Source organism: Populus alba, chromosome 7 (assembly GCF_005239225.2).
Source record: "Populus alba chromosome 7, ASM523922v2, whole genome shotgun sequence".
Lineage (NCBI taxonomy): Eukaryota > Viridiplantae > Streptophyta > Magnoliopsida > Malpighiales > Salicaceae > Populus > Populus alba.
Window position 1 is genome coordinate 871,273 of NC_133290.1, and position 16,137 is coordinate 887,409.

Sequence of the window (16,137 nt, forward strand, 5' to 3'; positions counted from 1 at the left end):
CTCCTTAGTTTTAAATTTAATCAAATTAGTTTTAAAATCTCCTTACTTTTTAACTTTAAATTATTTTAAAATTATCTCTAAACAAATCAATTAACTTCCCTATAGTATCAATGCATGTTCACTTCAGTCCATACAATTTAATTTCTTGTAATTTTGATCCAAATTGTTCCTGAATTTGATAATTTTCAATTAAACCCCTGGTTTCCTTAATTATATTAATTTAAAGTTTATTTAAGTCCCTAGACTTATCAATTCTTCTAATTTTTTTTTATCAAATTGACTTTCAAATTTATAATTTCCTTCTTAATAGTCCTAAATTCTTCAATTTGTATGGTCTTGATTCAATTTTTAAGTTATTTTCCATCCATTTTTTTGTTAATATTTTTTTTTTGAAAATTTAAAAATTAGGTTATGACATTAAATGTAAGTGCCATGAAGCAAGCATTGTCTGGCGTGATGAGCCATTTTTTTTTGTGAAGTAATTTAGATTTATTCTTTCATATTTAATTTGTGTAGAATATTGGCTTTATAGGTGAAAAATTATAAATTAACTAGTTTTATATAAAAACTTTCTAACTCTTTGATTGGGTTATTAGAATATTCTAAAATTTTACATGAGCCTTCTGGTATTATATTTTAGGTGTAAATTTTAGAATTTTTAGAGAAAAAGTACAGTAAGCTCGTGACCAGGTAGGTGCACAATACCTTACATTTTGTTGTTGTTGCAGCGCTGATTGGTTTTCATGCTTCTTACTACTTGGCTATCAACTGACAGGAAGTTGAGGAACAAGATTTTTCATTCGTACTTGCAGCTCCATGCCCTGATAACGAGGAGGTCCGCAGACACAAATATCATTGTTTACATCTTAACCAGCCAATAACTTAATGAGTAAGTGGTCCTTTGGTATACCATACTAACACTTTCTCGCTAATAAATCAAGATTCCTATTCAGAAGTACTTTTCTAATATGCATATGTTCTGCTTTTATTAATATTTAATACAACTTAATTATAATTAAGACCGTGAAAGTTATGAGAGTATCGCTCTGATCACACTAAATTTCAACATGAAGAATATTGTATTTCAGAGTACCAAATACAACCACCGAGAGGCAATTGTAGAAGGCAATAGTGATCAGCGACCTGATATAGACTGCCCATATAGCACATTTGTTACTGAGAAGGAATGGAATTGCTACGGTGAAGGAAAACGTTGTGGCAGCTAGGAAGAAGACAACTTTCTCCAATGCTTTGGATGTAGAAGAAATCTTTTTTTCCAATAAACTATGAAATGTATAGAGAAGCAAAAATAACTACAATTTGCTGTTTATATGTAATATGTTATATAAAAGGGTGTTGGGAAAGGTTACTTTTAAAAATGTTTTTTATTATAAATATATTAAAATAATATTTTTTTAATTTATCTTTGATAATATCATATAAAAATTATTTATAAATAAAAAAGAAATCAACTTAAAACAAAAACAAAAATTAAATTTTTTTCAAAATTCCAGTTCGAAACCCGTAGCCATTTCAATATCACAAAATATTGATACGGGCCTTCAAGCTCTTATGGGGTATATTTATGGGCTACGAATGGATTTGATTGGGCAATCTGATGGAGTAGGCCTGCACAGGGCTTTTGATTAATTTTATGTTGGGCCTGTTTCTCTGACTTGGATCGATTAATCTTCTTGGAAGAATTAAATAAGGCTGGCAAAACCCAATGATTGACAAATCTATTAATTGCTAGGTTCCATGTTGTTCATAAATAATTAAATATATTAATTTATAGCTTCTGCAATGTCTTTAAATTCGTGCCCAGCATGTATTAAAGTTCCTTTCCCTTGCTACTAATTTTCGGAACCATATATAATATGCTGCGTTTTGATCAAGAAAATGTTGTATTTATCAGCTTATTGGAGCTCCTTCGTTTGTCCTTTATATTTAAGAATGTATATTTTTATCTTTAACATTTTCTTTTCAAATTAAGCTTAGACAAGAAAGTGTCATATTTCTATTATTAATCCTGCGTTATAAGCTTACATGCATTAACTAATCCTCACCGTTTCTATAAAAGTTGAATTACAATCGCGGTTGCCCTATAATAACATAGAAGGAGGAGTAAACTGTCAAATTTTACAATTCAGAACCACCTAAGGCAATCAACAGACCGCGATAAAGGAAATGATGTAGCGGTCAACTCTATGCTAGGTTTAATAATTTTTATTTTTATATATTTTTTTAATTATGTTTTATAAAATATTATTTGTTTTTGTTTTTTAAAAGCACTTTTGAAAAAATATAAAATTTTTTATTTGCTTCAAAAAATTTTTTGTGTGTTTTTAGATCATTTTAATACGCTGATATAAAAAATAATTTTTAAAAATAATAATATATTATTTTAATATATTTTCAAGTAAAAAACAAAACATGTTATACATGTTTTTTGCTGCACATAAACTTCAACTATAATTTTTATCAAATATGTATCTAAATACAACTAATTTCAATTAACTATATTTTTTATAAAGTTATTTTTTCAAACCATAATTATAAAAGCAACATTGAAAACAAACACTCTAATGTGTTTAGCTTGGAGGTGTGGTGGCTTTTTATTAAAGATACAATACCTTTTAAGCATAAATCACACCTTTAAAAACTATAAAACATACTTTTTACTTGAAAAAACACAAACTAACTTTCATTCAAACAACCTTATACAACCCAGGACCGCAGAAGTTAACTCAAATTTTGCAATTAAGAACCACCTAGAGGCAATCGGCAGACCGCAATAGCGATCAAGGAAATGATGTAGACCGCCCATATAGCACATTTGATGCCAAGAGGGAATGGAGTTGCTATGGCGAAGAAAAACGTTGTGGCCGCCAGGAAGAACGCAACTTTCTCCAACACCTTGGATGCAGTCGGAATCTTTTTTCCAATGAACTGTGAAACGAATAGAGAAGCAAAGATAGCTACAATAGCTAAGGAGATCGAAATGATGGGGTAGTGGGCTTCAGATTCAGCACCCTGTCCGTACTGAATTGTGATTTGAATTGATGCTGTGAAGCACAAACTCAGGAGTGTCTTCCTTAATTCCATTTCCAAGTCCGGCTTCGCGTCAAGAACATTGTTTCGCTGTGATTCGTTGATGGTAAGAGGCGGCCGCCCTCCTGTTGGTGATTGTGATTCTGAGGTGGTATTAGAAGAAGAAGGAAGGGGTTGCGATGATTGCGATTCCAGGTCGTCAATATTAGGAGGAGAAGCTGGCAGTATTGATGGCAGGCGTGATGTTATGAGGTGCAAGAGTTGGAGCAGCCATTCTGCAACCCAAAGAGAGAAATGATAAAATAAATAAGACTTAATTGGCACATAGATACACTTACATGAAATAAATACTTGGAAATTTAATTATCAACAAAACTTGCATGATAAACCTGAATAAATCAGACTTAATACCATCAGGTGGTTGTATTGGTAAGGAGGTTGGATGAGATAAGAAATTCAGACACAAAGTAGTACATAAAATTTCTTACCCATGATCTTCATCTTGATGCCACCAATCTTGATCTTTCCTGAGCATCAACAAGAAGAAAACAAAGAAAAAAGAATATGAGAAATTAATGACGGAGGAGTACGTAGAGGAAAGTGGGAAACATAAAAAAGCAGCGATGGAACGGCAGAAACAAAAGATCACTTACCCACGATTTCAGAGGAACAGAGACACGCTGAGAGACAGTAAGACTGTAAGAGAGTTGTTCTAGGTAGAGAAGATAACAAGTAATTAATGATATGAGCATCGAGCGAGAATTTATAGCTCTTCAGGGAATGATGTCTTGGAGACAAGACATGATCGTCATTTTATATGACAAACTACAAGGGTTCAAGGATAATATTGGAATTTTGTGCAACAGCAAAGGTGAAAAGAATAAAAGTGAAGATAAAAGTGAGGATAATATTGGAATTGTCATGAATTATACTTGAACTTCACTTTCCAAGAAAGAGTATTGTCAAGAAAAGAGTATTGTCCTTGAACTTCACTTTCCAATATTGAAAAATATTGGAAAGTGAAGTTCAAGGATAATTCATTGCAATTCCGATATTATCCTCACTTTTAATGTGGTGGCGAGATCAGAGAGTATTGTCCTTGAACTTCACTTTCCAATATTGAAAAATATTGGAAAGTGAAGTTCAAGGATAATTCATTGCAATTCCGATATTATCCTCACTTTTAATGTGGTGGCGAGATCAGCTGCGTCGTTCAGGATTTCATCCTGTTCGCTAGTGGTTCAATCATATAAGGGGTTTTCTTTTCAGTGACTTGACTCAGTACACTATAGAAGGAAAGAATGGATGTCCCTTCCTACGTCGATACACTGTCCCTCTAGCAATCACATCGGCATGGAAACCCGAACTTGCTCCGTCTGATGGAGGTGAACAATTTTTTTGTTTCGAAAAAATGATATCAAACACCTCACATTTCTTTACTATGATTATTATTATTGATGTTTATTTTTCACTACAAATGAACGCAAGTTGATAAATGTCAGTTGGAAAAATATATTTGAGGTTAGCTGAAAGAATATGAAAATATTGCAGTATTATATTACTGAATTGATTAAATAAGAGGCGTAGTTACAATATTTATACAGGGTGATAATTCTAGTATAAGGAGGAAACCTATTCTGATAAGGAAATCTCAGTGATTGTGATACAATAGAAAAATTATGACAATGATTGTGATACAATAGGAAAACTATGATTAACTATATCTTTCCTTTAACACTCCCCCTTAAGTTGGAGTGTGAATGTCAATTACACCCAATTTGTGAAGATGAGACTGGAACAATGGTGCAGGCAGTGGTTTGGTGAAGATATCAGTAATTTGGTGTTTTGTTTGCACGTGAGCTGTTCGAATTTCTCCATTGTGAATTTTCTCACGAAGAGTATGGCAATCTAATCCAATGTGTTTGGTCCGTTCATGATAAACTGAGTTGGCTGCAATGTAGAGTGCTGTCTGGTTGTCACAAAACAGGGTGGCAGGTTGATTGTGTTTCACTTGGAGATCATGCAAGAGGTATCGCAACCAAGTGAGTTCACAAGTGGTGGCTGTCATGGAGCGGTACTCGGCTTCTGCGGAGGACCTTGAAACAGTAACCTGCTTCTTGCTCTTCCATGATATGAGTGACCTGCCAAGAAAAATACAATAACCAGTGACTGAGCGCCTGGTGAAAGGGCATCGTGCCCAGCCTGCATCACAATATGCAGTTAGATGCAGTGGTCCGTCCGAGGGGAATAATAACCCTTGACCAGGGGCTCCTTTCAGATAGTGGAGGAGTCTGCGTGCTGTGGCCAAATGGTGCTTCTGAGGCTCATGCATGAACTGGCTGAGTGTATTTACGGCATATGTGATTTCTGGTCTTGTTATAGTGAGATAGATTAATCTTCCAATAAGTCTTCGGTAACTGGTGGGATCTTTGAGGGGGTCACTCCCTGTAGGCATGAGGGCAAGGTTGGCTTTCATGGGAATTTTTTCAGGTTTGGCACCAAGCAAGCCTGCATCTTCTAAGATTTCTAGTGTGTACTTTCGTTGACAGAAGGAAATCCCAGACTTGGACCGTGCTATTTCAACCCCCCAAGGAAGTATTTTAAAGGTCCAAGGTCTTTGATTTTGAAGCAGTTGCCGAGAAAATGTTTAAGATCGCGTATGGCAGTATCATCATTTCCAGTGAGTATCATGTCATCAACGTACAACAAGATAACTGTGAAGGATTGTCCATGCTTATGTGTAAACATAGAATAGTCTGCTTTGGATTGAAGGAAGCCAACATTCTGTATAGTAGAGGAAAACTTACGAAACCAGCTGCGAGACGCCTGTTTATGGCCGTATAAGGATTTGTGGAGACGACACACTGTGGGCTCCCCCTGTCGGTGATATCTTGGTGGTGGAAGCATGTAGACTTCTTCATGTAGGTCACCATGAAGGAAGGCATTGTGCACATCCATTTGGTGGAGCGGCCAGTTAGAGACAAAGGCAATGGTGAGAAGACAACAGACAGTGATAAGTTTGGCAACAGGGGCAAATGTTTCAGTGTAGTCGATGCCCTCCCGTTGGTGGAAACCCTTAGCGACCAGCCGGGCTTTGTGCCTCTCAATGGACCCATCAGATCGATATTTGGTTTTGAAAACCCATTTGCAGCCAATGGGGCGATGACCGGTAGGTAAGGGTACCAAGGATCAAGTGTGGTTCTCCTCCAAAGCATGAATTTCAGAGTTCATGGCCGCAACCCAGTGGGGGTGATGGCGGGCCTCCTCATATGTGCTAGGTTCAACAAACTGAGAGATATTGTTGACAAAAGAGGTACGAGGAGCAGATAGATGAGTAGGAGACATACCATTTTTTCACTACAAATGAACGCAAGTTTATAAATGTCAGTTGGAAAAATATATCTGAAGTTAGCAACTATTCATTCATGTGTATTGAGTAAGGTCAATATCTGAAAAGCTCTTTGTTCTTGAATTTTGCATATTTTATTTATTTAATTAGAGGGAATGTGAGGTTTACTTGTGATTATTTGATCATTATAACTCTGAAACATCTCAATTCAAAAAGCTGAAGTTATTAAATAAGAGTTCAAGAATGATTATATATTGGTCTATAACACGGTGAAATGCTAATCATGCAGGATCGGACAACAAGGAGAACGTGGGCAGTCCAGAATCCATGGTGTTAGGTCTAGAGTTCAATGATCTTAGCATAATACAAAATGAATGCGAGGAAGAAGGTGATCCTACTATCATGAGAGAAGGAAATGTGTGGTCTCCAGTGGTACCCCATCCTGTATTTGCCTGCATGCTTTTTATCAGATTGCTATTTGTTTATAATTTATATAGATTCCTAGGGAGATCGATTAATAGGATACTCAAATCTTTAATATTTCTTTCATACATAAAGAGTTTGATTATCTATTAATTTTTCTAAATTCTTTGTTATATCCTGCTATAGTTTTTGCAATTCTCCTCGATGAATGAGATAGCTTCTGCGGTTTTTGCAGTGCCCCTCAATCAATGAGATTGCTGCTCAGCTGAGATATTTGACATATTAGAATATGTGTGTCATGTATATAAGCTGCCCCTGGCACTAACATGGATATTGGATGGCAGAGAGCCTACCAGAAATTCTGAGGGGGAAAATGTTCTACGCGTTGAGGATACTGCTTGCTACGTCAATGATTTAGGAGCAGCAGAATTTGTTGAGATATGTGCAGAATTTGATCTTGAGCAAGGGCAAGGTGTTGCTGGAAAAGCCCTTCTATCAGATATTTATTTTGTCCCCGATGTCTCTGAACTCGATCCAGCTGATTATCCATTTGTTTATGAAGCATGGGAGTTTGGCCTTCATGGTGCCGTTGCGATCAAGCTAAGAAGCACTTACAGGAGAAGTGTGGATTACATATTAGAATTTTTTCTCCCTTCAAAAATGAGAGAAATTTCAGAAAAACAACTTTTGGTGAATAAAATACTATCAACCTTGCAGAAGAGCTGTAGGAATTCATGGATAGTTTGTGGAATGGATTTAAATGTGGCTGATGTTGTCTCTGATGTTACCGCGGCTGAGATGTCTGATATCACACTGATGCCTAATCCTGGCAGCTCTCCATCAGCTTCAAATGTTGATGGTTCAAATCCAAATAATATCATGGGATGGAATATGCTTAGTCCAGTGGGTGACTTCGTGGAAATATATGAGACTGATGAAAAGGTGCCTTTCTTAGCAGCAAATTTATCCTATAATTGAGCCCAGATTAAACCTGGATGTAGTAAATTATATGTCTTTCTTGGTTGTCTCTTTACAGGAAACTGGAGAATCGAAAGCCATACTGGAACCAGCTTCAAGTGCTGACAAGGAGATGGTCAACTTAGACTGTTCCAAGGGGATCTTATCTATAAATAATGGAAACAAATCTGAGGTGTAGGAGTTCTTCAATATTGAGGTTGATGAGAATGCTGAAAAGCTCTGGATTATTATGGTATTCTCAAGGCTGCAGCGCAGTACTAGACTGTACCTGCAAAACAAGTGATGAACTCAAGAAACATCAACGTTTTATCTTCTTCTTTATTTCCTCCCACTTTCTTCTTTCTCATCTGGTTTTTCTTGTTTCATAAAGGTAAAGTTCATTGCAGTGCCACAAGAAAGATGAAGTTCATCTTGAACTCACCAATCCAAACAAACACCAAGTCATGAACTAGACTGTTTTTTCCCTTTGCTATCTATTAATAACTTTGTTCTGACCACGAAAAAATAAATAATGGGATCAATAGATTTTAACTTCTTTTCTTCTTCTTCATGATGGGCAAACCATAAACTTGAGTTGCATAATTTTATACAGAATTGATAAGCACAGAGTGTACAAAAAACAAATGATATGAAGATTCTACAGCACCCATTATTATATGTGGCTGGCTCCCTTTCTATATCTGCACTTTTGTAATGAAGAAACTCCATAGAAAATTATGATCAGTAGAGAGAGCAAGGAAAAACAAGAGAAGAAGAACTGGCTCACCTTATTAAAACTCCTATTGAAGTGCGCAGGACTATAGCTGTGGTCGAAGGTAAATAATCTTTGATTCCAAGTTCACTCAAGAACAGGTTCTGAAACTTGACATCAGGACTGATGAACAAATAGTGGAAAGACAAGGAATTATCGCGGTTCATCTAGTCCACTCTACGGACGAAGAAGCTAAAATGAATGAATGTATATGGTATTGCTATAAAAAATAATATTTATAATGAATAATACTTGAAGATCGAACGAAAATTAATAAAAAAAATCAATGCCTTTATTATTCCAACAGATCCCAAGATTTATATCTCTACTGATTTTTTAACTGATTCTCGTAATATGAAAAGTTAACTTACTGAACTCTATATTCTTGGCTTTTCAAGACATTGATTGGACTTAATATGCAGAAGAGATCTAAATTATAGATGGCTTAATTAGTGGGAGAAATATTAATAAAACTACATATCTGCAGATTCAACAAAGAACAAGAAATCATACTGGATGTAAACCTCTAAGACACAAATATATATTATTGTTTACATCTTAACCAACCAATAACTTAATGAGTAAGTGGTCTAATACTCTAATACGAATCTTGAAAATTCAACTCCTTCAAAAACTCCCTTGTTTAGTGAGAAAAAAGCGTACACACATCATTTTTGGCTTGGTAAAACAAGTCTCTCTGGAATATACAGAATTGAATTAGTAGCCTTTGTAGAAATATTTGGTTAAATGCTACTCTTTTATTCCTTCATCAAATCAATGCAAACGGCTATTATTTTGGACCAAAATAGGGTGATGCTACTCTTCTAGCAAAACCATGACTGGCATCTGAAATGTCTGTGAATTACAAATTGTTGAGGTCCACGAGAAGGTTCAATGACACAGAATAATATTGGAAAATCTTAAACTATTTGTATGCGCTGTGAAGTTAGCATTGTCTGGCGTGATGAGCCATTTTCTTTTGTGGAGTAATTTAGATTATTCTTTGAAATTGAATTTGTGTAGAATATTGGTGTTATGGGGTTCATCAGTAGAATAATTACAAATTATTAAATTTGTAACTATTATCAATGTAGTAAATCATATTTAGAATGTGATTTACTATTCGTTTTTTCTTCCTCTGGTCTTTTACTTTTCTCAGGTTTTTGTTTTCTCTGGTTTCCTGTGTTTTTTTTGTTCTTTGTCCTCTGTTTTCTCCGGGTCTCCTCTGTGGTTTTTCGTCCCCTGTGTTCTCTGTTCTTCTGGCTTTTATAGAGCCAAATCTCCAATTCTCATCCTTATCTTCCTGGGGATGGCAATGAAGATCATCACGGTTCTTTTTCTCCGTGTTTGGGTGACTCTACGCGTTTCTAAGCAAGTAAAGAGACAGGAGGGTTTGAGGCAGGAAAGAGACTTAAATACATGCAGGAAAGAAAAGGTGACGTTCATTTCCATGATGGAACGGAGAACGTCACCACCGTGCAAGTGAACACGTGTTCCTACAAACTTTCTATTTAAGTGTCTTTCCTGCCTCAAAACCTCATGTCTCTTTACTTGCTTAGAAACGCGTAGAGTCACCTATTTTCTATTTCTATAATATTGTAAAAATAGAAAATAAGTGTCAACAAGTGTCATTTTCCGCGATACTTCCCGAATTGGATGAGCAAGATACCCCTCACATGATCATATGAACCCCTCCAAAGCTAGCTCGCTCCCCTATTTAAAGCACCCCTTCTCTCCCTCCACACCAAAACACAATTCACTTCAAAACAACAACAAAGACAACTCTCTTCTACCTTCAACTCTCTTTGATCCTACAAAATCTACTTTGGCTACTAAGACCTTGAGCTAGCTATAAGCTTGAAAGCAAATCTCACAATTTGACAGCCTTACCCCACCTTAACAGCCTCTCATTTAACAGCCTTACCCTTCTTTTAGTTATCTTCAAAGACTATACATAACTCAGGAAAACACTTGTAGTTCCCCTTGTCCTTATTGGTAGCATTTGTTTGTTCACCATATAACTCTCTATATATATCGTCACAGACTGAATTATAGTCCATCACAATTCACAAGACTCCCTCAAATCTCTCAGTATCTGCTTCTTGTTTGTTAACTCTCAAAATCATGGGTAAGTGGTCGTTTCTTTTTTATATTTCCCACTTTCCTCTACGTACTCCTCCGTCATTAATTTCGGACATTCTTTTTCTTTGTTTTCTTCTTGTTGATGCTCAGGAAAGATCAAGATTGGTGCAATCAAGATGAAGATCGTGGGTAAGAAATTTTATACTACTTTCTATCTGAATTTCTTATCTCATGACCCAACCTTACCAATACAACCACCTGATGGTATTAAGTCTGATTTACTCAGGTTTATCATGCAAGTTTTGTTGATAATTTAATTTCCAAGTATTTATTTCATGTAAGTGTATCTATGTGCCAATTAAGTCTTATTTATTTTATCATTTCTCTCTTTGGGTTGCAGAATTTCTGCTCCAACTCTTGCACCTCATAACATCACGCCTGCCATCAATACTGCCAGCTGCTCCTCCTAATATTGACGACCTGGAATCGCAATCATCGCAACCCCTTCCTTCTTCTTCTAATACCACCTCAGAATCACAATCACCAACAGGAGGGCGGCCGCCTCTTACCATCAACGAATCACAGCGAAACAATGTTCTTGACGCGAAGCCGGACTTGGAAACGGAACTAAGGAAGACACTCCTGAGTTTGTGCTTCACAGCAGCAATTCAAATCACGATTCAGTACGGACAGGCTGCTGACTCTGAAGCCCACTACCCCATCATTTTGATCTCCTTAGCTGTTGTAGCTATCTTTGCTTCTCTATTCGTCTCACCGTTTATTGGAAAAAAGATTCCGACTGCATCCAAGGTGCTGGAGAAAGTTGCGTTCTTCCTAGCGGCCACAGCGTTTTTTCTTCGCAATAGCAACTCCATTCCCTCTTGGCATCAGATGTGCTATATGGGCAGTCTACATCATTTCCTTGATCGCTATTGTCTTTTGCACTTGCCTCTAGGTACCGTGGTTCTGAAATGCAAAATTCGACAGTTAATTGTGCCATAACTTCCACGGTCCTAGGTTGTTTTAAATATAAATAAAAGCACAACTCTTCACCAATCAGTTCAGTTAGATTATTTTTTAGTGCATTTCTTTTTAATTTTCGCTTTAAACTCTCCAAGTCTCTCTGTCTTTTTTATTTTTTTTTGTTATTTATTTGTTTTTGCAAACCAATGCAAATCAAAATGCAGCATATTATATATGGTTCCGAAAATTAGTAGCAAGGGAAAGGAACTTTAATACATGCTGGGCACGAATTTAAAGACATTGCAGAAGCTATAAATTAATATATTTAATTATTTATGAACAACTTGGAACCTAGCAATTAATAGATTTGTCAATCATTGGGTTTTGCCAGCGTTACTTAATTCTTCCAAGAAGATTAATCAATCCATGTCAGAGAAACAGGCCCAACATAAAATTAATCAAAAGCCCTATGTAGGCCTACTCCATCAGATTGCCCAATCAAATCCATTCGTAGCCCACCAAAGCTTGAAGGCCCGTATCAATATTTTGTGACATTGAAATTGTTGGGTTTTGTGGCGCCGAACCGTACTTTGAATTATAGTATTTTTTATAACAAAGATTTCAAGAAAGAGTTTTTAATAAAGTTCATGCAAAATTATTATGTGTTAATAATTAAATACTTTAAAAATTATAATTAAAATAAAATACAATTTTAATCACATCTCTCCACACAATCAAACGGACCCACGTCAAACAAAAATAAACACAAAAAATACATGGTATGTTTGCTATGGAAGGAAAAATACAAGTTCTTTTTCCCCATGTGCACATTGCAATTAATCCATAATCGGTGCACAATGAATGACTATGAACTATGAAGTGAAGCATATTAAAAGCATCATTTTTTTTCTCGGGCCAAGCTTCGTACCTCCTAATTAACAAGCTAGGTTTTTATAAATTCAAACCAGCAGCTATTTCAGAGAGCTATTACAGTTTAAATTCGAATGAATTCAGGGAATTATGAAATATTTCTAACCCAGCAAGTGATGGTGAGGAAGAGATAGTTCTCGTTTGAATGCAAGCGCTAGAAACAAATGAAGGAGGACATCTAAGGTGTGGCAATACTTTGACGAAGTTAGAGAAAATGGAGAAGTTTGGCCCAAACGCAAAAGTTATAGCAATTAAAAAATAAAATAAAAATTATTATTTTGATGTATTTTTAAGTTAAAAATATTTTAAAAAATAATTATTACCACACTCACAAACACACTATAAACATAGAGGGGAAAACACAAGGGAAACTAAAAATATGTACAGACACCTAAAATCTATTAGTTTAATATGACTTGAAGTCAAGTGGTTAGTTACATGTGGTATTAATATATTCATGTGAATATATGTTTATTATTAATAAAAATTTAATTTATCTTTAATATTTATATAATATTATATTAATAAATTTAATATTTGATATATGAATCTAGAGTAAAGATAAAGATCAAAGAGATAAAAAATATTTTGCAAAGAAAATTATAAAATTATACTTTGATTATGTTACATGTTATCTTAATCGAGGTAACAAAGAGGCAGACATTAAATCTAACATGAACTATATGAAGGCACTTAGCGATTAAGAGATGATTTATCACCCTAGGTGAATTAAAAAAAAAATTCATATGTTCTCAAATAGTATTAACAACAAAATCCTTGACAAAGGTGGAAATAAGATTTTTTAAAAAATTCAAATCTTAGTCAAATGATCAATGAATATTATGTAGAGAACAAATATGATTTAACATGATAAATATGCTTCATGCTTTAATGTTTAATTAGAACATTATTAATAAAAAGTTATTAATTATACTGAGAAACTAGTCGCCAAAAGATTAAGTCAAACCATTAATGATTTTTTTAATATTTTGGGACCATGACGTGTTGTTATACAATGCATCTAATGTTTAAATATAAACTAATCAATTGTTGAATAGATAATAAATTAAATTGTTTAATTTATTTAATTCTATTCAATTAAAAATTGTATTTGGGTTAACATGTTAGAAACTTAATGAGCCACACATATATTAAGAACTATTAGTCAAAAATTAAACTGAGATAATTTAATTAAGTATGACCTGATTAAAATATATTTTAGAAATTAAGAACTATAATATAATTAATACATAGGTTATATATCTACACCTAGAAAAATCAAATATGGACTTGATTGAATTAATTTCTAAATTTTTTTGAATTAATATATGGATATTATTAAGCAGGTAAATTGATATTTTTTTAATTTATATGAGTTTTTAGATTTTTTTTATAAATAGTATTTTGTATGATTATTTATTAAACAAAAAAAACTATATATAAAAATTATCTACCGCATATCAATCTTGGACACCAATTTAAAGACATTGCAGAAGCTATAAATGAATATATTTAATTATTTATGAACACCATTGCACCTTCCATTTCATAGATTTGTCAATCATAGGGTTTTGCCAGCGTTACTTAATTCTTCCAAGAAGATTAATGAATCCAAATCAGAGACAGAGGCCCAACATAAAAGCCCTATGTAGGCCTACTCCATCAGATTGCCCAATCAAATCCATTCTTAGCCCATAAATATACCCCATCAAAGCTTGAAGGCCCGTCTCAATATTTTGTGATATTGAAATGGCTATGGAGTGTTTGGCACAGTCGTGGTTGAACTGGAATTTTAAAAAAATTTCAATTTTTTGTTTATTTTAAATTAATTTTTTTGTGTTTTTTTATTATCTTAATATGTTAATATCAAAAATATTATTTTAATAAATTTCCAAATAAAAAATAAAATTTCAAACACCAAGATATGACATATCGCTTATACCGAATATGAACAGCAAATTGCGTTTTCATCACTTATAAGGAAAAATAAAAGTTATGTTTTCCCTATGCCTATGACCCCTCCAGATTGCAATTAATCCATAATCGGTGCTTAGACAATGAATGATTTAATTAATAGCTACCTTCAGGTTTTTTTCGAAAAAATTAGTTAAGTGAATGCATCGCAGGTGGAACCACAAAAATAAATTATCTCAGACACGATAGAATACCTGTGCTATCCCTAATCAATTTAAAAATATCTAAAAATTCTGCAGAGATGGATTTATCTTCAACCATTATCCTATTAGTTTTTTTCTTTTTCAAAAAGCAAGAAAGTGAAAACATTATTTTCAAATGTGTCAGGTGAACAATGTTTTCTTTCAAGTTTTTTTTGGTTTATGAGTTGTTTTTTTATTTCTAAAATCTGATTTTTAAAAAAAAAATCTTATAACGAAAATTATTTAATAAATTAAAAAAAAAATCTTTTTATTCAATTAATTTTGAGTTTAGTGTCTTGTCAGCTGACAGGATAATATTTTCATTCTCACAACCTTGAAGCGGAAGAAGTCCCGGCTGACCAAGGATCTATTTAATAACGCGATGAAAATTATATTTTTTAAAATTTTAAAATATTATTTTTATTAAAAATTATTATTTTATTATTTTTATATTATTTTAAAGCACGTATAAATATCAAAAATAATTTTTAAAAAATATAAATAATTTATTTTAATATATTTTAAAAAAATATTTTTAAACCACTAATATATTTTCAAACACATTCTCAATAAATAAAAAGAGACTCAAGCAACGTACTTCAATGGTAGGGGAGGTGAAAGCCTTACCAGGTTCTTCCACACTCTTGTTGAAAGCTAGCTCCATTTATTACTCAACAAAGCCTCCTTTTTTGTAATAATAATAATATAAGTTTGTAGTTTTCCTTGTAGCCACGATGTTTTTCATCACTGTTTCAATCCTCGATCTTCCCATCTGGTATCAAGGGAGCTGCATGAAAATCTCAAATCTCTTGATTAGTAACGTAAATCAATATATTTTATTTTAATTTGGATTCTCATTTAAATGAATCAGAAATAATATAATAACCCGATATTATTGGGCTTAACAAAATATTAAACCCAAATATATATGACTATGGTAATTCTATTAGACTCTATTTTGAATTATAATGGGTCAAAAATATTTTTTCTTTAACAAGTAAAAGTTATTTTCTCTCTTAGACATATGAAAGGTTTTGATGCTATCTAAAAAAGATGAAATTTTAGTCCTCCCTTAAGATATTGCATCTTTAACATCTTAGGAAAACTAGTTATAAAAGACAACTCTAAATTCTTAATTTAAAATTTAAACCAAAATTTTAAACATTATTAACTCTTGTCTTTCTTCAATTTCTCCATAAAAAAAATAGTATTTTATAATAATTATCTCAATCAAAAAAATATAAATTTTACAAGCTCATCACTATCTTGTGATCAATTATATTAATTTAATTAGATAAAATAAGAATGATTAAACTCTAAGACTGGGTCGTCATTAAAACTAAAAACTGCTAGCAAAAGTCTAATCAGGAGATTATTATAACATGGCTTAATTTGTTTTAAAAAAATAAAAAATAGGCACTAATTCTCTTGCTGAAAAATTGGTGGATTGTTCT

General features: G+C 33.5%; 3 protein-coding genes across 3 annotated transcripts; 2 read left to right on the top strand and 1 right to left on the bottom strand.

Moving 5' to 3' along the window:
• Positions 1-2,736: 2,736 nt before the first annotated feature.
• On the bottom strand, positions 2,737-3,812 carry LOC118032115 (uncharacterized). Its single transcript, XM_035036725.2, has 3 exons — positions 3,705-3,812; positions 3,540-3,578; positions 2,737-3,326 (listed from the first exon to the last, which is right to left on the bottom strand). The coding sequence occupies exons 2-3, from the start codon at positions 3,550-3,552 to the stop codon at positions 2,761-2,763; spliced, it is 579 nt and encodes a 192-aa protein (XP_034892616.1). The 5' UTR covers positions 3,553-3,578; positions 3,705-3,812; the 3' UTR covers positions 2,737-2,760.
• Positions 3,813-5,982: 2,170 nt separating this feature from the next.
• On the top strand, positions 5,983-8,420 carry LOC118032114 (protein NLP1). The gene is made up of 4 exons (XM_073410507.1): positions 5,983-6,220; positions 6,690-6,854; positions 7,089-7,765; positions 7,860-8,420. Exons 1-4 carry the CDS (start codon positions 5,983-5,985, stop codon positions 7,977-7,979), a joined length of 1,200 nt encoding a protein of 399 aa, XP_073266608.1. The 3' UTR covers positions 7,980-8,420.
• Positions 8,421-10,319: 1,899 nt separating this feature from the next.
• On the top strand, positions 10,320-11,799 carry LOC140955763 (uncharacterized). Its single transcript, XM_073410305.1, has 3 exons — positions 10,320-10,680; positions 10,785-10,823; positions 11,035-11,799. The coding sequence occupies exons 1-3, from the start codon at positions 10,677-10,679 to the stop codon at positions 11,634-11,636; spliced, it is 645 nt and encodes a 214-aa protein (XP_073266406.1). The 5' UTR covers positions 10,320-10,676; the 3' UTR covers positions 11,637-11,799.
• Positions 11,800-16,137: the final 4,338 nt, after the last annotated feature.